The sequence below is a fragment of the Theropithecus gelada genome, chromosome 7b, assembly GCF_003255815.1.
Source record: "Theropithecus gelada isolate Dixy chromosome 7b, Tgel_1.0, whole genome shotgun sequence".
NCBI classification, from domain to species: Eukaryota; Metazoa; Chordata; class Mammalia; order Primates; family Cercopithecidae; genus Theropithecus; species Theropithecus gelada.
In genome coordinates this window covers 9016828-9043346 of record NC_037675.1, presented here as the reverse complement: position 1 = coordinate 9043346, position 26519 = coordinate 9016828, and the positions used below count along the sequence as shown (strand labels likewise).

The 26519-nt window shown below is 38.6% G+C and overlaps 1 protein-coding gene and 1 non-coding gene across 2 annotated transcripts in view; one reads left to right on the top strand and one right to left on the bottom strand.

Moving 5' to 3' along the window:
* The window catches only part of LOC112628890 (cytosolic carboxypeptidase 4), a 157414-nt gene that overhangs the window by 13430 nt on the left and 117465 nt on the right, over positions 1–26519 (top strand). The window contains exon 4 of the mRNA XM_025392211.1: positions 2919–3012. Coding sequence (XP_025247996.1) covers positions 2919–3012 — 94 coding nt within the window. The remainder of the gene's footprint in view (positions 1–2918; positions 3013–26519) is intronic.
* Positions 17128–17198, bottom strand: LOC112629588. Its single transcript, XR_003120682.1, has one exon. It is a non-coding gene; the product is annotated as a small nucleolar RNA SNORD74 (small nucleolar RNA).

Genomic DNA, 26519 nt, shown 5'->3' with positions numbered 1-26519 from the left:
GAAATGTATTTTCTCACTTTTTTTTTTTTGAGATGAGGTCTCACTCTGTTGCCCAGGCACTGGTGTGACCTTGGCTCACTGCAATCTCTACCTCCCAGGTTCAGATAATTCTCTTGTCTCAGCCTCCCGGGTAGCTGGGATCGCAGGGAGCTGCCATCATGCCTGGCTAGTTTTTGTATTTCAGTAGAGACAGGGTTTCACCATGTTGGTCAGGCTGGTGTTGAACTCCTAATCTCAGGTGATCCATCCACCTCGGCCTCCCAAAGTACTGGGGTCACAGGCGTGAACTACTGTGTGCTTTTTTTCTTGATGTTTCTTTGTGTGTTCAAATTCCCCCTTTTTATAAGGACATAAGTCCACATTAGTCTAGGGCCCACCTTAATGGCCTCATTTTAACATAATTCCCTCTCTAAAGGCCCTATCTCCAGATATAGTCCTACTCTGAGGTACTGAAGATTAGAGCTTTAACGTATGAATTTAAGAGTGGACACGATTAGCCATAGTGGAGCTCATAGACTTGGTAGATGGGGTAAATAGGAGAATGTTCATGGGCATGTTTGTCACATGGCAACTGCTTGATAATTGCTAGTTTCTCTTCCCTGCCCTATACTTTTCCCTTACTCTTTTGAAGTAGTAGAATGAGTACAGATATGGGGAGTTAATAGGTGACTTTTTATTTCTAATTACCCCAAGAATGACTAAAATGCCTGATTTTTTTTTCTTTTGTTTCTTTTTCCTTTTTTTTTTTTTTTTTGAGACAATCTCTCTCTGTTGTCCAGGCTAGAATGTAGTGGCATGATCTCAGCTCACTGCAGCCTGTCTCCTGGGTGCAAATGATTCTTGTGCCTTATAGCCTCCTGAGTAGCTGGGATTACAGGTGTTCACTACTACACTTGGCTAATTTTTGTATTTTTAGTAAAGACAGAGCCACGCTGGTCTTGAACTCCTGACCTCAGGTGATCCACCCACCTCAGCCTCCCAAAGTGCTGGGATTACAGGTGTGAGCCACTGTGCCCGGCCACAATAACTTGATTTTCGTTGGTAAATTCTCTTAATAAACATGGAGGACTCATAAAAAGAAAGTCTTTCTAGGGGAATAACGGGATAGATGCTTGAATCCTTGTTCACAGATGGAGCCTCTACTCACCCATCTCCCATATATTGACCTGAAAACCAGAGAGCACTGGGGAAAGACTGAGTAGATTTGTATACACCCAACTCTAATAAAGGAAAAGAGGAACTGTGGCTTTGTATAAAGGACAACTCTCATTAATAGACAGAAGGTGTGCCACCCATGTTTGTAGTGTGCCAGCAGACTGAAATGTGAAGCATTTCCTGGTTTCCTAAAGCATAAATAGGCTGAAAAACTTGCCTTCCTTAAATATAATGGTTATGGAGATATAGAAAAATTCCTTCAGCTGGAGTTCTGATAAGTCCTGGGATTTTCCTGTGGGTGTGAGGAGGTGGCTATCTGATTCATCTTCTAAGCCTTTGTTGATTATACCAACTCACTGTTCCATAAGGTATTTAAAAAAATTATACTGTTACTCTCTATACATTGACTTTACTGATGAGAGGCGAGCAGAGTTCAAGAAGCCTGTAGATTACTATCTTTTCCATGAATTATTAGCCACTGTTGAATGTTCCAGCAAAGCTTTCTAAACAGCTCCTATCTTCAGAAGGAGTTGGCTGGAACCCTAATGAGTCTGTGAGAGCCAATGAACCCTTCAGAAGTTCTCAGATGGCCAATGAGGATGTTTACAGAGCTGCCAGAGCTCTAACCTCGGACAGGCACCCACAAAGGTGAACTCAGTGAGGATTTCTTATTGTTATCTTCTTCCAATTTCAAGCCTAAAATCTTCCATGTTAGAATCAGTGCTTTTAAAATTAACTCTTCCCTTACTCAATACCAGAGTTTTTTTGAATTACTTGCCAAGAGTTTTCTCTAGTATGTTTTCCCAATTCGGAAGCAAGAGCTGAGCGAGTAGCCACAAGAGTGGAAGATTGATGGACCGGACTAGGATGCCAAATCTCTGAATTTTGATCCAGGCAATTACTTCATGTACTAGCCTCAGGAGGGACATATGCATAGTGGATGTTCCAGGAACATGCACTCTGCAATAGCAAAGACATCAGTCGCAGTCCCTATCTGAAAGACTGTAGTGGGATGAGGAGTCTTCAGATTTCCATTTAGCTCCCTTTCCTGAGGGTTGGAGCAATTCAGTGTCAGCCACCCTTGTTTCCCTCTCTTTGCTTCTCTAAGATTTCTTGTTCCTACTTTTCTCAGATCAAGGCTAGCCTAAAGCATGAGGCATTCATAGGCCTTTGTCTTAAAAACACAAGTCCAATGGAGGAAAGACAGACAAGAGTCACACCTTAAAAGATAACCCTCTTTCCTTGTACCACTGAAAATTTTGTCCTCCTGCTTACTGGCTCTATTTTGTGTCCTGTGGACTCCTTATTTTTTGACATGAGCAGAGCTCTACCTAAAGTGATCTAAGTGGAGTAGGGTCCTGGGAATATTGGAGAGAAGCTGGGGCATCCTTGGAGACAAGAGTAACATCCAAAAGTTGTATTTATCTAACCAGATACCTCTTTTGAGTTTCTTTCTATCATTCAGATCTATGGCAATGTTTTTATAACCACCCAGTTGGCCAAAAAGGCAAAAATTTCCCAGTCTAGTTACTGCTGGGCAGGAAGAACTGATTCTTCATTGACATTCTAGTTGGGGCATAGTCAAGTCATTACCTTAGTCATGTGGGAGACCCGAGTATGAAATTGTAGAGGAACGTGCAACCAGGGTAGAAAAGAAAGGGAGCTATCTTGTTTATCAGGTTGCCCCTTAAAGATTTAAAGGAGGTATTGAGCCTTAACTCATCCGCTTGTGACCATAACTACTGTGCTTTTGTCTTTCTTAGTCTCCATGGGAGCCATGCTGGGAATTAACGGAGCCATGGAACTGCTTTTCAAGGTTATTACTCCTTATACCCAAAAGCGCACCCAAACAATCAGGTACAGAGTGCTATGTAATACTTCTGCCCTTTTTGTAACAGGCGGAGAGATGGAGATTGCCCCACATATATTTTCATGATGTTTCCAGCTCAGTTTAGTGATCATTTCTCCCTTGGAAATATGGTACCATGTCTTTATCCCTTCCCAGCTTACATCCCTCCACACCCATGAGTCATTTCCTCTAATTCTCATGATAACCCTGAATGGGTATATTATTATTCTCTTTTTCAGACGAGGAGGTTAAAATGTGTTGAGAGCCTTATCCAAGGTCACCGTGCTAGGAAATAGTAGAGTTGAGATTTGAATCCAGATCTTTCAGACTCAAAACCTCATGTTATTTTTGCCTGAAGCCCTCAGGTATATACATTTTACTCATAGCAACTCTACCATAAATAAATATAATCCTCAAAAGACATTTCAGAAATGACAGGGTCTCTAAAGAGACAGCCAGTTAAACTTCTGGCATGAGTTCTGGGCCTTATAATAGTCCATCATGGTCATGTGCTAGTCTTGAGATGTATTTTTATGATTGGAAAATGAAACTCAGCCTGTTCTCCCTGCCTCTGCTTGCTGGAGTGGAGTGAATCATCAAGTTAAAAAGGGAGATGGTTAGACATGAAGGCTTTAGAGATATTCGGGACCATTAAGATCCATCATTTATGGGAGTGACTCAGCGAGGACCTTGAAAGAATATTAGAAGAAATTCAGCCAATTTCCAAGATAGATGAGGTCATTTGGCGAGTAACATTTCCATGCCCAACCATGATATTTTCTGCATCCTAGCATCAATCTTAGGCTCATGTTCCACCTGATTATTTTTCTCTTGGGTCACTACAGTTATGCCATTATCATCCATTCTCACCTGCAGCTCTCTACACCAAGCATTTCCTAGAGTGAAATACATTATATCTCAGTGAAAAAAAAACTCATCCAATAAGTTGAGAAATACTGGATTGAATACTGGTTTCTTTACTGTAAGACTTCTCAGAGTCTTTGTAAAGCCAACACATATTGAGAATATCTGTTATTTAGTATACCCTGATCCAAAATTGTTTTAGTCGGGGAACTGTCTTTTTTTCTTTTTTTTGAGATCACTTTTTTTAGGGGAAGGAGGGGGGGTCAGTGTTCTATGTCTCTCATTTTGGAAGCATCTTCTCTAGGGTGTGAATTTATTGCAAAGTGAAATTCAATTAAATTCTACTAAGAACCCTCATCTAGTAGGTAAAAAACTTCAAAATAAAAAACTCAGGGACCAAAAAATTTATTTTCTATAATTATACTTCACTCTGTTTTAAATTTACATTTATGCCAGATAACAAGAAATATAAACCAGTGTCTTATCAGGAATCTAACTCAAATTAGTGATTCTTTGGTTCATCCAGGGATTTCACTCTTCTCCTGCCACTTCCTGAGGTATATCTGAGTTCTAAGAAGCCATGGCAGTGCCGGGGTGTTGATGGAAAAACACAGACTGTCCTCAATCATCTCATGTCCATTTGGACATATATATGAGTTGGATATGTCTCATTTTTATCATTCTGTGCAGGCCTTTTCTGCTGACATCTGCAGTCTCAACATGTTCTTTGGTTACCAATCTATGAACTTTATCTTTCTGCCCTATTCACAAGGCTTCTTCTAATCTGATGCTATCATAATTCAGCTGTTCAGAAGGTCAGGAATATCTGGTTTCTTCCTTCAGATTATGTGAAAATCTCTGCGATGTCTGCTGGGCTCATCCACATGCGGGTCTCACTCAGTCTTCTCCTCTTTGCCACTTGGGTACCATGTTGTTTGGAAGGCTCCCCTAGGAAGCTCATCCCATATAACCATGGGTATCAAGGCACTAGGTCTCTCCTTTCTGGGGTGCTCAGAGCTTTTATTGTCTTCCTCATTCAGGCCAAGCTTGTGGGGTAGGGGCGAGAAATCAACAAAGCACAGAAACCTCCTCCTCAGAGACTCATGCTAGTTGCCATTTTTAATGCTTTCTTTTCCTCCTGCAAAGGGAGTTGAATTCAGGCACAGATTTGATCAAAGTGCCAGAGGCAAGTGGGAAAGTAACACCAGGGATTAATGGAGTGGGAGTAGGGTGCTTCCAATAACAAAAGGAGCCTTCCAGGGACCCCAGACATATTTCTACATGTCTGGTTTGTTCTGTAAATTTTGGGCAAAGTGGTTCCCCTTCTTCAGTCTAATGCCGTATTAAAACCAAACCTCTGTAGGAAAGAGGCTTTTCCACTAACCGTTACAATACAGCTGTCATTGGCATGGTGTTTATTAGGTGCCCTGCACTGTGCTAAGCTCTGAGCATGCATTACCTCCTTTGAGCCTCTCATCTGCTCTGCAAGACAGGTGCTATTATTGCCCCCAATTTTACTGGAAAATAAATTGAAACTGAAAGAAGTTAAGTAACACGCTGGGTTTTAGGTGGGAGAGCTGGGATTTAAACCCTGTCTAACAGATGAGCCTCAGCTCTTAAGCCACCACTGGCGTATCTTACACAGTCTATTGCCAGCATTTTATTTCTACAACCATCATATGTAAGACAATCATATGTAGTTAAAGTTTGCTTAAATTTCTTTTCCATCTAAATGGCTTATACCCGTGGAACAATTTGCTTAATGATAGAGCAGTTTTACTCCTCCGTCAAATGGCTATTTCCTCTCAAAGGCTAAATATCTATTCCCTCTGCTTTTGAATTCTTTCCCAAAGCTACCTTGTTTTCTATCTTATCCTTACTCATCAACAGCAAGATAAGAACAAAGGTAATGAAATTGGAAGACCTGCTCTGTAAGCCTCCTTGTACCAGATTCCTTGGCAAGTCATTTAACTTTTCTTAACTAAACTTTGACATTTCTTAAAGCATGAATGTCAAGTCTTACCTCCTAGGTTTATCATGGGCAATAAAAAATAATGTGTAAAGACATTGTGCGCTTTGACATGCTATGACATTGTTAATCATTATTAGTACAAATACTGTGGGATATCTGGTTGTCTGCTGCAGATCAGACAGCAGAAGCTAGGGAAGAGTCTGGAGATGAGAACTTCCTGCCAATTTCCATCTTTCACAAACTTGATCCTATGAATGGTAACTAAGACATACCCAGATGAATTCTACTCAAGCCATTTGGATGGCAGAACCTGTGGGCTCGAGGGGGTCTTGCAAGGAGGGGATGAAATAGCATGTCAAGGGACATAGATAGCTCTACTACGCATCATCCTCCAAATGCTAGCATGCTATGGGAGAGTTATTCCGGGATGTCTTTGTGGGAGCAGATGCCCAGTGTTGTGTCACGATGACTCCTCCCTCCTGTGGAGATTAAACCTGCCCTACTTCTCTAGCATGAACCTAAAATTAGATGTGCAGCTGTCCTCCAATGAAGCCCTGTCTCCAGATAGTACGCAGGGCAAGATTTACAACAGAAGCTCCAACCACATACCTGCTAGAGAGAAGGGACATGAAGAGCAATGTCACTAACCCTCTGCGGCCTTGTGCCAGCCCTCGCCCCAAGGCAGGCAGCTATTTCAGGCCTCCTCCACTTCCCAAATACCCCCATGCTGCACACACTTGTGTCGACTTGTGCCTACTTCCTTCCTTTGGCTCCTCATGAGTCCCATGCTAGTGGGAACAGTTATGGTCAGACTTAGACTGCTACGATAGCCCTCTAGTTGGTCTCCCTTCACTTCAAAGCCATCAGAAATTTGCCTCAGCTTCCTTTTCCAGACTGGTTTCTCATCCCTGCTCTCATCTCTCTTTCCAGCCAACTGTCCCTGAGTGTGGCATTCCCTCTTCTTCCCCACGTCTCTCCCTTCCTCTGGAATGCCATGCTGCCTTGTGCAGTGGTAGAAGTCCTACCCAGTCTCCAGACTTCACTGGATGCCACCTGCTCCATTTCACCAGAGAAAAGGAATCTATTCTCCTCAACCTTTGGACGTGCATTCTATTGAACCCTGTACTATGTTGGCCTGGGTGTCTTTTCTCCTCTCTAAATTCTATATTTCCTAAAGTAGAAATCAAATTATATGTATCTTGTTATTTTCCATTCCTCCTAGCCCAGTGCCTAGATGATAATAGGCTCTTAATTAAATTCAAACGAGACCGAGCATGGTGGCTCACGTCTGTAATCCTAGTGCTTTGGGAGGTCAAGGCGGGAGGATCGCTTGAGGCCAGGAGTTTGAGACCAACCTGGGCAACATAGGTAGACCCTGTCTCTATAAGAAATTAGTTGGGTGTGGTGGTGCACACCTGTAGTTCTAGCTACTCAGGAGGCTGAGTTGGGAGAATTGCTTGAGCCCAGGAGTTTGGGGCTACAGTGAGTCATGACTATGCCACTGCACACCAGCCTGGGGGACAAATTGAGATCCTGTCTTATAAATAAATAAATAAATAAATAAATAAATAAATATATTACAGGCTCATGCCTGTAATCCCCGCACTTTGGGAGGCTGAGGTGGGTGGATCACCTAAGGTCAGGAGTTTGAGACTGGCCTGGTCAATGTGATGAAACCTTATCTCTACTAAAAATACAAAAATTAGCTGGGCATGGTGGTGGGCGCCTGTAATCCCAGCTACTTGGGAGGTTGAGGCAGGAGAATCACTTGAACCCAGGAGGTAGAGGTTACAGTGAGCCAAGATCGTGCCACTGCACTCCAGCCTGTGAGATAGAGTGAGATTCTGTCTCAAAAAAAATGAATAAAATTAAAATTGAAAAGAAATACTTTAATAGAAAAATTATTAGTGAATTCCCTATGTAGTAATGAATGAAAGCCTGAATGTACTGAGTAGATGCTATGCTAGGCACTTCATATTTGTTACCTTTTTCCCCCGATTGCAGGCTGGCTGCACATGCGGGGTTCTGCCCCATCCAAACATGTGTGAAACATCAGTTGGCACACCTCCCAAGGGCTCTACTGCATGAGGGAGTGAGGTGACTTCTGGGAGAGAACTCACTCTGAGAGACTGCAAAGCAGCAGCTACTGGCTTGAAAGGGAGCAGAGTTACTCTCACTGGAGGGAAGAAAAAAGTTCAGAGTCTTTTCTATTATTTAGAGTTGTCTGGGGGAACCGACAGAGATTGGGGAAGGGAAAGATCTGAATTGGAGGGGCGTGTGGGGGCAGCATTCACATTAAAACTTTGCCATCTATTTGAAATAGGCTTCCAGTGTTTGGTCTGTTAGTGAACTCAGCTGGGGCTTAAACATTTCTGGGGGTGCTTTTTATAGAAGTAGGGAGGAGGAAATGACACTGGGCCAGAGTGTGCTACCTCTTGCTCGTTTGTTCCACTGTGGACAAGCTTGTTTATCTGCACTAAAGCTGTCTTTGAGCTGTCCAGACTCACTAAGTAGGGAAATTTATTGAGGCAAAGACAGATGACTTGTCTGCAACTGACTCATCTTGTGACCTTAGGAAAGCTTCTGATTACTCCACGTCTCAACACTTTCTTCTGGAGGCTGTCCCTTTGTGCCCTCATTCCCAGGACAGGCCTGAGGGTTTTGATAATGATAAGGACCACTTCCAATGGCCACACACTTGACCTTTTCCAAAGCACAGCCACATCCCCTCTGATCCTGTTGTATTCTCACAGTGTAATATTGAACCTAACCTTTGAAGCTGGGTTTTCAGATGTTATCATCAGTGTGTCTCCCAGGATTTTAGACTCTGCTGGCTTGCCTTGCTTCATAAATATCATAGGCAATTGGAAATGGGTTGGATCTTCCTAGCAGAGGCCAGGTCTTGAAGCCCATTGTACTCTCTGACCATTGCTCCACACTTCGAGAAAGAGGACTCGGGGCTGCCCATAGGCTGCGATGGCTCCCTCACCCCTCACCTTCACTTTCTCTGGAGCTATCCCAAGGACACAGGAAGTCAGGAAGTGTGTTGCTCAAGACCACACTGGTCTCACCCTCACAGAGGATAACATCTTTAATATCCCCACCTTCTTAATGCCCTCCCAGGTTTTCAGCAGGAAGGTCATGCTATGATACATCTCTTCACCTTCAGGGTCAGTCTCATGCTATGAGATTGTGGAGGTCAGAGTACCTGGGCTTAAACACCTTGGCAACGGGAGGAGATGGATATGTTTGGTCTTCAAGCCAGCTTCATAAGCAAATTCTTCACCTTAGTCTCCTGTTGGCTGTCCTAGTAACTCCTTGTGCTTGGAATAGTGTTAGGTGATATTCTCCCTTCAAAGGACCAATCTTCCAGGGCCTCCCTGGCCTTAGAATTCTGCCTGAGTGCAGGATTACTGGGCATCGCTTTATTGGCAGCCCTTTCTGGTGATTTCATCTTCAATTTATGAGCTAGAAAAAATATCCTGCTTCTCCTCTCCCTGCCCCCAAATCACTCACTGCCTTTGCCCAAAGCCAGGTCTTCTGGGCTTTCTCCAACCATCACACCATTCCACTTTATCTGATCATAGTAGCTGATAGATGAGTGAGACTCAGCTAGAGCTAATGGATTCCATGAGATCATGAGTGATTGGGTGACTCAGTTACTTTTCACTGAGGCAATGAGAATCCAAGTTACAAGAAACAGTGATTTTTTTCTGCTTCTTAAAATAGTTACTGAATTCCCCCTGGGTTTTCATTCCCTCCCAGCCCCAACTGAGGGCTTTGTGACTCTACATTAAACATTAGAGTCTGTGGTCTCCACGGCATGGTCTCACAGTGGGGCTTCACTCTATGTCTCAGCACTTTCTGCTTGTTCCTTGTCTCCAGAGCACTCTAATTCAAATACCTTGGAACAGGAGCAAAAAAATTCCACCCCAGCCTCACAAGTGCTGATATTGGGGGCGTGCACCATGAGCTCAACTTACTAACAGAGTGATTATTGCATCTGCAACCTGACTCCAAGCATGTAGCTGATGGGGAATGAATAGTTTCCTACATGAATTAAGCCTTGGCAACTAGATTTATAGGGTTAAAGCCCTGTCATCTTCTTAAGAAGCCACTGAGCTCTTCCAGATTAGGGCAAGCCATAGACATTCAAGTTGTAGGATCTAAAGTTTGAAGGTCTTAAGGGACCTTCTTATCATCTCCTTCATCTTGAAATGAGGTCACTGAAACCCAGAGAGGCCGAACCAAGCCTTCTACCCTAACTTCAAGGCACCATTTATTACTCCAAGACACTTTTCCGCATATTACAAAACAAACATGCCTTGAATTAGGACTTTTATTTGACAACATTCTATGTGCCTGTCTCAATGTTAAGTGCTGGAGAAATGTTGCTTGGGGACCTCAAGTTGCTGACAGCCTGTGCCAACAAGAATGACGTAGTGTGGGAGGAAGGCCTTGCATTCTGACCCAGTCTTGGGCTTGTGAAATGACCAGCTCCCTATCCTGTGGAAATGCCTTTATAATGCCTTTCTCAGAAATGCCCAGAGCTGAGCAGACAGGGCCTCTGCTTTGGGCTCTGGGCCTCAGGTGACCCTATACTTTGGAGAGTCTTCCTTGAAATGTCTCAAGTATTCTTTTGGTGCTTGAGAAGGACTTGGTCTGGCAGTGCCATCCAGGGGGGCTTAGTCCTTGTTTCTCCCCTTTGGGGTGTTCTCTAATCCCCTGTCACCTGGGTGGTGAACCAGATTCCTTCAGGAGGAGGAGCTTAGGAACTCATCATGCATGTAGGTTGTCCTGGTTGAGGTGTGTTGGACTGGTGAGCAGATCTTTGCCATTGCTGGTTCTGTATTTATTCCTGAGGATGACATGCTGGACAGTGAGAAGGGTGCTTGATATGTTGATATTGGATGGATCAAATAACTTACACAGACGGGCCTCCAAAAACAAAACAAAACAAACCTCCCTTGGTCCTTCATATCCTGGGGAGGCGTTACATGCACCACTTTCCCCTGATGAGGGTTCTCTACAGAAATTGCATTTCCATCTTAATCTGCTGAAGCTTTGTCTGCTGAAGCTTGTACTGCTCACACTTCTCCATAGATTTCCCTTAATTTTCCCTCTAGAGACTAGAAGCAGGCTCTTAGGAACTTTCACTTGTCATAGAAGTTAATCTTCTAGCCCAGCCTGACTCAGCGAGGAACTTATGCAAATAAATTTGTATTTTCCTGTAAATCACACCTTCCTCACAACATTGTAACCACCTACAAATATGGAGGAAAGGGAGTTTGAGGAACTGGGGGGAGGTACAGAAAGACAGAAAGACTCTTATCAGGAGGGACTCTTGTTGTTTCACCTTTTACTTTGAGGGAACTGCTATTTCTTTTTTTTCTTTTCTTTTAGTTTCTTTCTTTTTTCTTTTTTTTGTTTTGAGATGAAGTCTCATTCTGTCACCCAGGCTGGAGTGCAGTGGCATGATCCTGGCTTGCTGTAACTTCTGCCTCTCAGGTTCAAGCAATTGTCCTGCCTCAGCCTCCCAAGTAGCTGGGGTTACAGATGCGCGCCACCATGTCTGGCTAATTTTTATATTTTTAGTAGAGATAGGGTTTCACCATATTGGCCAGGCTGGTCTTGAACTCCTGACCTCAGGCAGTCTGCCTGCCTCAGCCTCCCAAAGTGCTGGGATTACAGGTGTGAGCCACCGTGCCTGGCCCAGGAACTGATATTTCTAATAGAATTCTAAATTCTTCAGGGACCGATTCCACACTCAGGCACCACAAATTATAAAGCAGATGGGGGAAGAAAACACACTCTGGTTTTCCTGTGAGGTTGTGAGTGGGTGCAGTGTCTGGAGATGTGCTTGTTTAGCAGAGACAAGCCAACTCAGTTGACTGAGAAGGAAAGGGTCAAAAGGAGGCCATCACACAGATGTATAGCCATGGAAAGCTAGCTGCTTTTAAAAGTTTAGGCAGAGATTGCACAATGAGGACAGATTGAAAGCTTTCTAAGTTCAATTATAGTGCTATTTCAATATTAGATCTCTATGTGATCATTAGTCATCTTCAACAAAGCTAATGAGAAAAATGACTAGAGAACAATAAATGGTTATTTAAAAGGAGTGAATTAGTATAAATCAGGTCTGAGTTTCTTTCATATGGTGCATCATAGGTATTCGATAAATGCCAGTTGAATGAATGAACACTGTTGTTTTGGTTTGCCTGAGTTGCACTCTTTTAACTATCCATTGATTCATTCAGTAGTATTGTGGGGCTTTTAGTATTGTCAGAGATTTGTGGGCTTGAGTTGAAAAGACACAGTCCTTGTCCTCAAGGAACTTGTAGATACATGCACACATTAGCATGTAAACAAATAAGATAAATGTGATCATGGGGGGATATTTAAGAGGGAGAATTTCAGTCTGCTCAGGAATTAGCAAGGAGGAACTTACTGAGAGGGCAGATTTCAATTTGAAATAGGGAAGGAATTTCTGGATGTTAATTTTATAAGAGCACCACCTTCTAGACAGAGGCAGAAGCAAGAGCAAAGACAAAAAAGCATGAAAACAATGAGTCATATGTATCAAGACAAAAAAACCCTATAAAAAATCACTTTGAAATGTGAACTAAGATTTATGTGCAAAAATATCAATCACAGTGTTATTTATAATTGGAAATAATATAACCTGAAAAAGCTCAATAATAGGGAATGCTTGGTAAAAGTGATATATTTCCACATTATATTATGAAGCAACACACAAAAATAGGTTAGGAATGATATTTGTTGTGGGAAGCAGCTTATGATAAAATATTGACTAGAAAAAGTAAGTCTCAAAGTTTAGAATGATATAATCTACATTCCCAGCAGCATATGAATGTCCATTTAATTGAATCCTCACCAGCAATAAATATTACCATTTTTCTAAATTTTTATTACTTTGATTTGTGAGATTGCTGTCTTGATCTAAATTGCATTTCTCTGATTATTGGATAGTTGGATATTTTTATGAGTTTCTCTGTTTTTTATTTCCTCTTTGTGAATTACATTTTCCTATTCTTCTATTGTCTACTAAGATATTAGAGTGTTTCCACCTTAAAAAAAAGAACTAGAGATAAAATATATAAACCAATGTTGATGGACATGAGGCAATGAAGGCTCATGATTCCTGAGAGATAAGTTCTTAAATTCCCCCAGCTCATTGTCTTAGAGAGCTTCTAGGTTGCAGTGCAGGGACAGTGAACCCACTAGCAGCCCAGCAGACTCCCTGAGTTAAAGAAGCAGTTGGGAGACAGAGCTGAAGGTCTGGAGAAACCAAGGTGCATAACATTTGTAGGACAGAGTACTAGAAAGAGAGCTGCACAGAAGGAGAACTCTGGAGATCCTCAGGGATTACCCTCAGGTATTTAGCTGGATATGCAAACGTGCTTGTAGGGAAATTAGACAAAGCCAAGGAAAGATCACCTGAAGGAAATGGAGGGAACGATATCTGACACACACACAGGACTGGAAATAGTACCTGGTTCTGAAAGACAGACTGGAAAACCTCATAACTCATGGGACATTGGATAAAGTATATAGGATTTTGCCTCAGTAGTGAGGAATAAAGTCATCCCTCGATATTCATAGAGGATATGTTACAAGACCTCTTGTAGATACCAAAATCTGGGGAGGCCCAAGTCCTTCAAATAAAATATTGCAATAGTTACATATAATCTATGCACATCCTCCTGTATGCTTTTAAATCTTTAAATTACTTATAATACCTACAAATGTAAATGCTATGTAAATAAGTTGTTAGACTCTATTGTTTAGGGAATAATGATAAAGAAAAATCTGTTCATATTCAGCACAGATGCAATTTTTAAAAATATATTTGATCCACAGTTGGTTGAATCCATGTGTGTGGAATCCATGAATACAAAGAGTTTACTATTGTTACCTCTAGACTGAGCGTTAGCTCTAGACCAGGGCTCTAGTCCTGTCAAACAAATATTAAAAGCAAGACCTGGAATCATAAAACTAGTTCCAAGTAAATTAGCTGCATTCCAAGTCAAAGCCTCAGAATATTTATTGGAACACAAAAATATTCACTAAATGAGGTAGAAGTCACAATGTAGAGAATCCAAGAAGAAATTATCAGGCATGCAAAGGAACAGGAAAGTACTATCCATGATGAGGAGATAATTTATTCAATCAAAACCAGAACTGAGATAGATGTTATAATTATTAGGCAAGAACATTAAAGAGCTCTTCTAACTATATTTCACATGTTCAAAAATTAAGTAATGACATAGAAGATACAAGAAAAACCCAAATTGAACCTCTAGAGATGAAATCTACAGTGTGTAAGAGATAAACACACTGGATTGAATTAAGGAAAATTAGATGTGGCAGAAGAGAGATAAGCTTAAAAATGCAGAAACAGCACATTTCCAAAATGAAACACACAGAAGAGATTTAAGAAGAAGAGAGCACTAGTGAACTATGAGACAACTTCAAGCAGCCCAATACATATAATTTGAGCCACTGGGGAGGGGAGAGATAGGTAGGGACAGAAAAAAATATCTGAGGAAATAAAGGCTTAAATCTCTGAAATACAAAAAAATGATAGGGACACAGGAAACCATGTACATAAGAAACATGAAAGAAACAACTCCAAGGAAAATCATAAACTTTTCAAAACCAGCCAGGTGTGGTGGCTCACGTCTGTAATCCCTGCACTTTGAGAGGATGAGGTGGGCAGATTGCCTGAGCTCAGGAGTTCGAGACCACCCTGGGCAACATCTCTATTAAAAATACAAAACTTAGCTGGGCGTGGTGGCTCATGCCTGCAATCCCAGCTACTCAGGAGGCTGAGGCAGGAGAATTGCTTGAACCAGGTGGATGAATGTTGCAGTGAGCCGAGATGACACCACTGCACTCCAGCCTGGGCGACTGAGCGAGACTGTCTCCACAAAAATAAAAACAAACAAACAAAAAACTTCTCAAAACCAATGACAAAAAAAAAAAAAAAAAAAAAAAAAAGTCTTCAAAGCACCCAGGAAAGGAAAAAAGATGCATTATATACACAGAAACAAAAATAAGAATCTAACAGATTTCTCATTGGAAACAATGCAAGTGAAAAAACAATGGTGCAGCATCTTTAAAGTGTGGAATTCTGTGCTCAATGAAAATAGCTTTTAAAACTGCTGATGAAATAAAGACTTTTCAGACATACAAAAACTAGAAGACATTATCAACAGCAGGCTGTCATGCCAAGAAATATTAAAAGAAAACTTCAGGCAGAAGGAAAATGATACAGGTGGAAAGATGTATCTATTCAAAAGACCAAGGAGCACTAGAAATGGTAACATGAGTAAATATGTTTGACTTTAGATTATTATTTTAGTCTCTTTAAAAATAGCTAAGTATTTAAATAAAGGTAATCACAATGTAGTCTGGAGTTTATATTTTTTGTAAAGTTAAAATATATGACAACAAGAGCATGAAGATCAAGAAGAGAGAAATGAAAGTATTCTATTATAATTGTCTTACGTATTAAATGGTACATTAACAATTAAAGATAGACTGTGATAATTTGAAAATGTATACTAAAGCAACCACTAAAACAGTTAAGTAAAGAGTTATGACTAATAAATTGACAAGATGGTAAATTGTTATAAAAACATTCAATTCATCCACAAGAAGGCAGGAAAAGAGGAGAAGGTGATTAAGGAACAGGTGTCACAAATAGACAAAAAATTAACAAGAATGTAGACTTAAACCTAACCATACCAATAAGATGTCAATGTTGCATACTCTATGTAAAGGCAAATATATAATCATATTGATAAACCAGTGACTCAATTGTGCTGTATATAAGAACCACAATTCACAATTGCAAAAATATAGAACCAGCCCAAATGCCCACCATTCAACAAGTGGATAAAGAAATTGGGGTATAAATATACCATGGGATACTACTCAGCCATAAAAAGGAATGAAATAGTGGCATTTACAACAACCTGGATGAGATTGGACACTATTATTCTAAGTGAAGTAACTCAAGAATAGAAAAACAAACATGTTCTCACTCATAAGTGGGAGCTAAGCTATGAGCATGCAGAGGCATAAGAATGATAAAATGGACTTTGGAGACTCGGGGAAAGGGTGGGAGGAGTGTGAGGGATGAAAGACTACACATTGGGTACAGTGTACAGTGCTTAGGTGAGGGGTGCACCAAAATCTCAGAAATCATTAAAGAACTTACTCGTGTAATCACACATGTTCCCCAAAAACCTATTGAAATAAAAAAAATTAAAATTGTGCTGCATATAAGAAACACACTTACAATTTCTTATTGATATATAATAATTATTCATGTTGATGGAGCACATGTGATATTTTGATACATGCGTACAATGTGTAATGAAATCAGAGTGTTTAGGATATCCATCACCTTGGACAGTTATCATTTCTTTGTGTTGGGAATATTTCAGATCTAGTTATTTTGAAATATATATCATCGTTAACCATCATCACTTCACTATGCTATTGAATACTGGAACCTATTCCTTCTGTCTGTGTTTGTACCCACATTAACTGATTTCTCTTCTCCCATCCCCACTCCCAGCCTCTGGTAACTATCGTTTGACTTTCACCCCCATGAGATCAACTTTTTAACTCAGACACTCAGACTGAGAAAAATGTGAGTGGTAGTTGTCTTTCTGTGCCTCGCTTATTTCACTTAACATAATGACCTTCAGATCCATCCATGTTGCTGCAAATGACAGGATTTTGTTCTTGTTTAATGGTGGACTAGTATTCCATTGTGGATATAGACCACATTTTAAAAATCTGTTTATCTGTGGATAAACACTTAGGTTGATTCCATATCTTGGCTATTGTGAACAGTGCTGCAATAAACATGGGAAGCAGGTGTCTTTTTAATATACTGATTTCCTTTCTTTTGATTAAATATTTAATAGTGTGATTGCTGGATTGCATGATAGTTCTATTTTTAGTTTTTTTTTGAAACCTCCATATTGTTTTCTATAATGGCTGTATAAATTTACATTCTGACTCACAGGGTATACAAGTTCCCTTTGCTCCACATCCTTGCCAACATCTGTTATTTTTTGTCTTTTTGATGATAGCCATTCTAACTAAAGCAAGACGATATCTCATTGTGGTTTTCAATTGTGCTTTCTTAATGATTTGTGATAGCAGTTTTTCATGTGTCTGTTGGCCACTTGTATGTCTTCTTTTGAAAAATGTCTATTTAGATCCTTTGGCTGCTTTATTATTATTATTTTCCCCATTTAAGCTGTTGGCATTAGTCAATACTCTCAGATGTCTCTACCAACATAGGCTTCATAAGAAGCCTTTGTCTACTTTTTATTGGAATTATTTGTTTTCTTGCTATTGAGTTGGGTTCCTTGTATGTTCTGGTTATTAGTCCCCTGCCAGAAAGTTTGCAATTTGTTTTTTCATTCAGCAGGTTGTCTCTTCATTGTGCTGATTGCTTCCTTTTCTGTGCAGAAGATTTTTAGTTTAATGTAGTCCCATTTGTCTGTTTTTGTTGCCTGTGTTTTTGAGATCTTAGCCATAAAATCATTACCTAGACCAATGTTCTGAAGAATTTCTCCAGTGTTTTCTTCTATTAGTTTCATAGTTTTGGGTTTTCTATTTAAGTCTTTAATCCATTTTGTATTGATTTTTTTTAAATTTTATTTTATTTTTTATTTTTTATTTTTATTATTATACTTTAAGTTCTAGGGTACATGTGCATAACATGCAGGTTTGTTACATATGTATACTTGTGCCATGTTGGTGTGCTACAGTATGTGGTGAGAGATAGGGGTCTAGTTTCATTCTTCTGTATGTGGATATCCAGTTTTCCCATCATCATTTATTGAAGAGAGTGTCCTTTCCCCAAAGCATGTTATTGGTGCTTTTTTCAAAAATCAATTGGCTATAAATAGGTGAATATCTTTCTGGGTTTTCTGTTCAGCTCTGCTGGTCTGTATGTCTGTTTCTATGACAGTACCATACTGATTTGGTTACTATAGTTTTGTAGTATATTTTGAAGTCAGGTAGTGTAATCCCTCCAGTTTTGTTCATTTTGCTTGGGATTGCTTTGGCTGTTTTGGGTCTTTTGTGGTTTCATATGAATTTCGGAAGTTTTTCTCTATTTCTGTGAAGACTGTCATTGGTATTTTGATGGGGGCTGCACTGAGTCTGTAGATTGCTTTAGAGTAGTATAGTCTCAAGATTAATTGTAACAATATCAGTTTTTCCAATCCATGAGCATGGGTGTCTCTCCATTTGTTTGTGTTGTTTTCAATTTCTTCATCAGTGTTTCGTAGTTTTCCTTCTAGAGGTCTTTCACCTCTTGGTTAAATTTATTTCTAGGCATTTTGTTATTTTTTGTAGCTATTGTAAATGGGGTTGCTTTCTTGATTTATTTTTCAGCTAGCTTCTTATTAGTGTATAGAAATACTACTGATACTTGTTTGTTGATTTTGTATCCTGTGACTTTACTGAATTCCATGATCAGTTCTAAGAGTTTTTTGGTGTAGTCTTGGTTTTTCTATATGTAAGATCATGTCATATAAAAAGAGAGACAATTTGACTTTCTGTTTTCCAATGTAAATGCCTTTTGTTTCTTTCTCTTGCTAAAGTATGTTCTGGCTAGAACTTTCAGTACTATGTTGAGTATGAATGGTGAGAGTGGGCATTGTTGTCTTGTTCCAGTTCTCAGAGGAAATTCTGTCAGTTTTTCTCAATTTATTATGATATTAGCTGGGTTTGTCACATGTGACTTTTATTATGTTTATTATGTTTTACTATGTTTCTACTATGCCTAATTTATTAAGAGTTTTTATCATGAAGGAATGTTCAATTTTATCAAATGTCTTTTCTACATCTTTTGAGAATACTGTATGGTTTTTATCTTCCATTCTATTTATATGATGTGTCACAGTTATTGATTTGTGTATGTTGAACCATCCTTGCCTCCTGGGATAAATTCCTCTTGATCATGGTACATTATCTTTTTGGTGTGTTGTTGGTTTGCTAGTATTTTGTTTGGTATATTTTGTTGAGGACTTTTGCGTCTATGTTCATTAGGGATATTGATCTATAGGTTTCTTTTTTTGTTTTATCCTTGTTTGGTTTCAGTATCAAGGTAATGCTGGTTTTGTAGAATGAGTTAGGAAGAATTCCCTCCTCTTTAGTTTTTTGGAATAATTTGAGAAAAGTTGGTATTAGTTCTTCCTTATAAGTTTAGTAGAATTCATCAGTAAAGTCATCTGGTCCTGAGTTTTGTTGTTGTTGTTGTTGTTGGGGGACTTTTTATTACTCATTCAATCTTGTACTCATTACTAGTCTGTTCAGACTTCCTATTTCTTCCTGGTTCAGTCTTGGTAGATTGTATGTATCCAGGGATTCATCATTTTCCTCTAGGTTTTCTAATTTGCCAGCATATAGTTGTTCATAATAGTATGTATGATTCTTTGTATTTCTGTGGTATTAGGAGTAATATCTCCTGTATCATTTCTGATTTTATTTATTTGGGTCTTCTCTCTTTTTTGTTAGTTAGCAGTTTATTTATTTTATTTATCTTAAAAAAACTTCATTTCATTGATCCTTTGTATTTTTTAGTCTCTATTTCATTTAGTTCTGCTCTGATCTTTATTATTCTTTTCTACTAATTTTGGGTTTGGCTCTTGTTTTTCTAGTTCCTTGAGGTGCATCACTAGATTATTTATTTGAAATCTTTCTACTTTTTTGACATAGGCAATTTTTTGCTATAAACTCGCCTCTTGGCACTGCTTTTACTGTATTCCACAGATTTTGGTATGTTATATTTTTACTTTCATTTATTTCAAGACTTTTAAAATTTTCTTCTCAATTTCTTCCTTGACCCAATGGCCATTCAGGAGCATGTTGTTTAATTTCACGTATTTCTAAATTTCCTTTTGTTATTGAGTTCTAGTTTTATTCCACTGTGATCTGAAAAGACACTTGATAGGATTTTGATGCTTAAAATTTTCTGAGATTCATTTTGTGGCCTAGCATATGGTCTATCCCAGGGAATGCTCCATGTGCTGATGAGAAGATGTGTGTTCTGTGGCTGTTTGGTGAAATGTTTTGTAAATGTTAGGTCTATGTGTTCTAAAGTGCAGTTTAAATCCAATGTTTCTTTGCTGATTTTCTGTCTAGATTATCTGTCCAATGCGGAGAGTGGGGTTTTGAAGTTCCCAACTGTCATTGTATTGGAGTCTATCTCTCCAGTAAGGTCAATGGTGGGTAGAGCAGATTGATCTCCAAGTTCCCTGACGGTGCTAGTGTGGAGAGTGATGCCAGGTGGGGCAGACCTGTCCTGAAGCCTGCTGATGATGCACATAAGCACCCAAAGAGGCAAGCAATATTGATGTGTAGGTCCCTAGATGATGTGGTCATGGTGGTGGCAGTGGTGAGGACAGGCTTGTCCTCAGGCCCCGGGAAGGCTCCCAGACAGACCAGTCTGCAAGCCTGCTGAAAGCACATACATGCTCACAGTGTCTGTGTCTGGGGATGCAGGGTTGCTGTCAGTGGCAGCAGCCCCAGGAAGTTGGCTCTCAGGCTCTGGGGAGTACATGCTTCAGCTCCCTTTGTCCTGGAGAAAGCTTCCCCGGTGCACTGCACTGCCATTCCCTGTGGTGTAGGACACCGCGTGGGCTAGAATGCTGGAGACCTGGCTGCAATGCTGGGTCCAGCCAGACTTCTTGGTTGACATAAGGAAATATCAGTGGGGCTCCATGGATATGGAAATTCAGGGGCTGTTGGGTCCCAGGGCAGGATGTCACCTGGTGGGGACTGGGCTCTTAAAATGACTGTGTGCTGCAGCTGCTTGGGTCTGGGGAGTGTGTGGGATCCAGCATGAACAACATCTCTGGAACAATGCCATGGCATGAACTCTAGGCAGCTTCATATACTAGTCTCAGGGACCATGAGGGGTGAGGGTCTCCCTTGTGGCTAGGATTGCAGGAGTTGTGGGAATTTGGAGTCCTAGGGATCTTTTGCTAACCTTTTCTCTGCACTGGGGAGTTTCTTCTGACACCGAGCTGTTCTCAGTCCTGGCCAGGCCAGATGCTTACCTTCCCTCTCCTTCCATGCCTCAGAGATTCCCTGGGTGTCTCCAACTAGCCATCTTGAAGTCTCTCCACTCAGGGCTGTGTATAAAAATATAAAATCTGAAGTGGGTTAAAAGTAAAAGAATGAAAAAGATATATCAAGTTAATGCTAATCAAAAGAAAGCTAGGAAGCTTTTTCTAATACCAAATAAAGTAGATTTCAGAGCATAGAATATTGCCAGGTATAAAAAAAGTAATTCTATAAGAGTAAAGGGTCAGTTTATTAGGAGCAAATAAAAGCCCTAAATGTTTATGTACCTAATAACAGAGCTTCAAAATAATTGATGTAAAAACTGATAGAAATGCAAGGAAAAATAGATAAATCTATGACTTTAGTTGGAGATTTTAATAACCCTCTCTGAATAACTGATAGAATAAGTAGAGAGAAAATCAGTAAGGATATAGATGATTTAAATAACACTATCAATTAATGTGGCTTAATTGATATTCATAGGATACTTTACCCACCTACAGCAGAATATACATTCTTTTCAACTACAATGGAATTTTTACCAAGATAGATAATATTATGAACCATAAAGTCAGTCACAACGAATTTATAAGAATTCAAATGATAAAAAGTATGTTCTCTGACCACAAGGGAATTAAATTATCACCAACAGAAAGGTTTCTGTAAGAGTCCCCCAAATTTGAAAATTAAATAATGTACTTCTAAAGGAACTATGGGTCAAAGAAGAAATCAAAAGAGAAACTAGAAAATATCTTGAACAGAATGAAAATGAGTACAGCATATTAAAATCTCTGGGATGCCACATTCTTGGAGGAAATTTATAGACCGATAGGCACATATTAGAAAAGAAGAAAGATGGACTCTCTAATCAACAACCTCAGCTTCCACCATAAGAAAGGAGAAAAAGAAGATTGAAATCTAAAGTAAGTAAAATGAAGGAAATAAGAAAAATCAAAATAGAAAGAAATAAAATTGCAAATAGAAAACCAATAAACAATTAAATCAAAAGTTGATTTATTGAGATCAATAAAATTGATAAAACTCCATTCCAGCCTGGGCGTGGTGGCTCACACCTGTAATCCTAGCACTTTGGGAGGCCAAGGCAGGTAGATCACGAGGTCAGGAGATCAAGACCATCCTGGCCAACCTGGTGAAACCCTGTCTCTACTAAAAATACAAGAAAATTAGCTGGGCGTGGTGGCATGTGCCTGTAATCCCAGCTACTCAGGAGGCTGAGGCAGGAGAATCACTTGAACCAGGGAGTTGGAGGTTGCAGAGAGCCAAGATCACACCACTGCATGCCAGCCTGGCGACAGAGCAAGACTGTCTCAAAAAAAAAAAAAAAAAAAAAAAAAAAAATCTAATCCAGACCGATAAGAAAAAAAGAAGACACAAATGACCAGTATCAGAAATGAGAGGCAAAATTGCTACAATTTCTGTAAATATGCAAAGGATAATAAGGAAATACTACTAACAACTTTGTGCCAATAAATTGGACAACTTAGATGAAATGGAAAAATTTCTTGAGAAACGTGACTAACAAAGCTCACCCAAGAAGAAAAAGGTAACCTATATAGCCCTATATTTAGTAATCAAATTGAATGTATGGTTAAATTATCCCCACAGAGAAAAGTCTAGGTTTAAATGGGTTCCTTGATGAATTCTACCAAAAATTTAAAAATAAATAATAGCAATTCTCTACAAACTCTTAGAGAAAATTTAAGAAGAGACAATATTTTCCAACGTATTCAATGAAGCCAGCATTATCCTGATACCAAAAGCAGGCAAATACTTATTAAGAAAGAAAACTTCCAACCAGTATCTCTTAAGAATAGAGATGCAAATATTCTTAACCCAATTTTAGTAAATTGACATCGACAATACATACAAGATCAAGATCAAGTGATATTTGTCGCAAGAATCCTAGACTGGTTTAATGTGTAGAAATCATTATACATAATTTATTATATAAAAAATTTAAAAAACCCAACAATATATGATTATCTCCATGGACCCAGAAAAAACATTTGACAAGATCTACCATTTCGCAATAAAAACTCAATACATTAGAAGTAGAAGGGAACTTTCTCAATAAATCACATCTATAAAACTGTTAAGTGACATCATGCTTCGTGGTTAAAAGACTGAATGCTTCCCCAGTAAGATCAGAAACAAAACTAGAATGTCCACTCTCATTAAATCTATTTAACATTATACTGGCAATTCTAGTTTGTGAAATAAGGCAAGGAAAAGAACTAAAAGACATCCATCTGGGTAAAGAAGATGTAAAACTATTTGCAGACGATTATCTTTGTAGAAATTCCAACGGAATCTATACACAAAAAATTACAAGAACTAATAAATGAGTTTACCAAGGTTCCAGGTAACATACGAAACAATTATATTTCTACATAGTGAAACAAATTATTGGAAATAAATCACTGACATTTTTTAATAATATAGTTTACAATAGCAATATAAACGTAAAAACTTAGGGATAAATCTGCCAAAAGATGCAAAAGACCTGTACACTGTAAGCTACAAAGCAACGTTGAAACAAATGAAAGAAGACATAAACAGATAACTAGAGGTAATGGTTCAGAAGACTTAATATTGGCAAAATGTCAATTTTCCTCAAATTGATCTATAGAGTAATTGCATTCCTAGTGAAAATTGTGAAGGCTTTCTGTATGTTGTAGAAACTGATACATTGATTATAAAATTCATATGGAAAAGCCAAGGACCTAGAATAGCCAAAGCAAATCTGAAAAACAAAGAACAAAATTGGAGGACAAAGAATACTTTAAGACTTATCATAAAACTGCAGTATGGAAGATAGTGAGGTATCAGCGTCAAGATAGATTAATGGAATAATATAGACACTTCAAAAATAAACCCACATGCATATGAACAATTAATTTTTGGCACAGGCAAATTTCATGGAGGAATAATAGTGTGTTCAATAAATGGTGCTGGAAATTCTGGATATCCATATGCAAATGACAGATTTCAGCTTATACTTTACAACATAAAGATGAATATAAAATGGATAGTAGACCTAAATGTGCAACCTACAGCTATAACATTTCTAGAAGAAAACACAGAGGAAAACCTTTGTGATCTTCAGCTAGGTAAAAGTTATTTATATAACAGCAGTGGAAGCACAATTTATAAACAATTGATAAACTGAACTTTATCAATATTAAAAACTTCTGTAGCTCAAAAGGCACTATTAAGAGAATGAAGACACAGGGTACACACTGAGAGACATTATTTGCCAATCATGTACCTTGTAAAAAAGTTGTATTCTGTATATACAAAGAACAGTTAAATAATAAAAAAGAATCCAATTAAAAATTGACAAAAGATTTGAACAGATATGTCACTAGAGAAGATATACAGATAGCAAATATGCACATAAAGTATGCTCAACATCAGAATTAATTAGGGAAATGCGTACTAAAACTGTAATATGATACTACTATATACTTTGAGAATGGTTAGAATTTAAAAGACTGACCATCACAAGAATTGGCAAAGAAGAACACGAACACTCACGCTTTGCTGGTGGGAATGGAGAAATGGTGCAACCACTTTGGAAAACAGTCTGACAGTTTCTTAAAAATTAAACACACACCTATCATATCATTCACTCACTCCTGTTCTAGGTATTTATTTACAAAAAAGAAATGAAAGCATATATCCTTACAAAGACTCATTTATAAATCTTCATTGCTTCATTCTTTATTTGCAATAGCCAAAAACTGGAAACAATTCTTACATCTATCAACTGGTGAATAGATAAACTGTAATGCTTTTATACAACAGAATATTGTTCAGCAATAAAAAAAGAAAATTACTGATATATGCTGTAACATGAATAAATCTCAGAATAATTATGCTGAGTGAAAGATGCCAGACAAAAAAGTATATACTGTATTATACCATTTGTATTAAATTCCAGAAAATGTAAAATAAACTATGGTGAGAAAAGGAAGATGAATGGCTGTCTGGAGATGGGGGTTGGAGGTAAATATGGAGTAGGAGGGAGGGATTATAAAGAAGAATGAGGAAAATTTGAGGAGGATATTGATATTCATTATCTAGATTGTGGTGATGTTTCAAAGGTACATACATGAAATCTCATCAAGTGGCACACTTTAAATGTGTATAACTTATTGCATGCCAATAATAAGTCAATATGTCAGTCAAAAAAGTAAAAAAGTTCTCTTTATCTTAAAGAATATGCACAGTAAAATATTTAAAGAAGGATACCAATAACTAGTTATTTTGAATGGTGGGGAGTAAATAACTTTATTTTTTGTATAACATTAGAAATTACTTTTATAATTATAAAAAGTAAAATGAAAATAATTTCAGTACTATCTAGTCTAAAATATATTCTTTTTTATTGTGTGGCTACAGGCAAATGCATTGTAACTAACACCACCATCATCAGTAATTAGATCATGCATTCATTCATTCAAAAAGGAATTGAGGGGAGTTTTGACAGATGAACTAGATTTAACTTGTCAGTGCTGGGGATAGAAAGGAAGGGAATAAAATAGAGAAGGGTTTTTTGAGCAGAGAATAAAAGCATTAGAAAATGCATAAAGCAAGAAACGGCTGGTTTCGGTGGGACAAATAATTGATTGGATATTAATATAAGGTAATGTTTGAGATGGCTGGTAATGGGAGAGAAAGGCATAAACCAATTCAAGGTCTTGTCTCTATATCTTGTCCACTTTCTCCCTTGTTTCCTTTACTTCTCTCTGCTCCTCTTCCTCCCTTCCTCTCTTCTTCCCTTTCCCTTCTCTTCCTTTCCCTTTGTCATCTTGGGTTTTTTGCATGCTAGGGAAATTCCTTGTGTTTGTTTACAGCTTGAATGTTTCAGTTTTCTGCTACATCCTGTCTGCTGTTCACTGTCTCCCACAAAGTCTCTAACTATATATTTCTCTCTCTATTTATAGATATTCAGTTATGTATATTCTTAGATTTATGGTCTCATGACAGCTTTGGTCTAGTGTTATAGACCCAAATGGCCCCTAGAATATTCTCAAGAATGCAAATCAAGTACTTCCAAATTAATTTCCTTTTTTCTAAATTACATTTACTCTCTTTCACAAGAAGTTACCCCTTGAATATTCAGGAAATTGATTACCTCCTTTTTTTGAACTAAAGAATAGTTTTCTTTGCTTTTTCAGCATTGCAGAAGCAGAGCTGTTCTCTCAGTTTTAATTAATAAGTCACATTGAATTATGTTGGAGTTTGATATAGGTCTCCACTCAAATATTTTATAGGAGGATCTCTAAGGTCAGAATAAAAGAAGCAAAAGGAAACCCTAGTAGTACAATTTTAGCAGTTTACATGTGGCAACCTGGAGAAGGAGTGTAGTGGAACGGGTATATACCCATAGCAACAGATGTTGTTATTTTATTTCAGTATCATTGACATGATGCTCCCCATCATGGCTAATTCTCATGTGTGTGTGATTAAGAGCAAACCTTGAGGAGTTCTCATATGCAGGTTTGCTAAGGAGGAAGGTAATCAAAC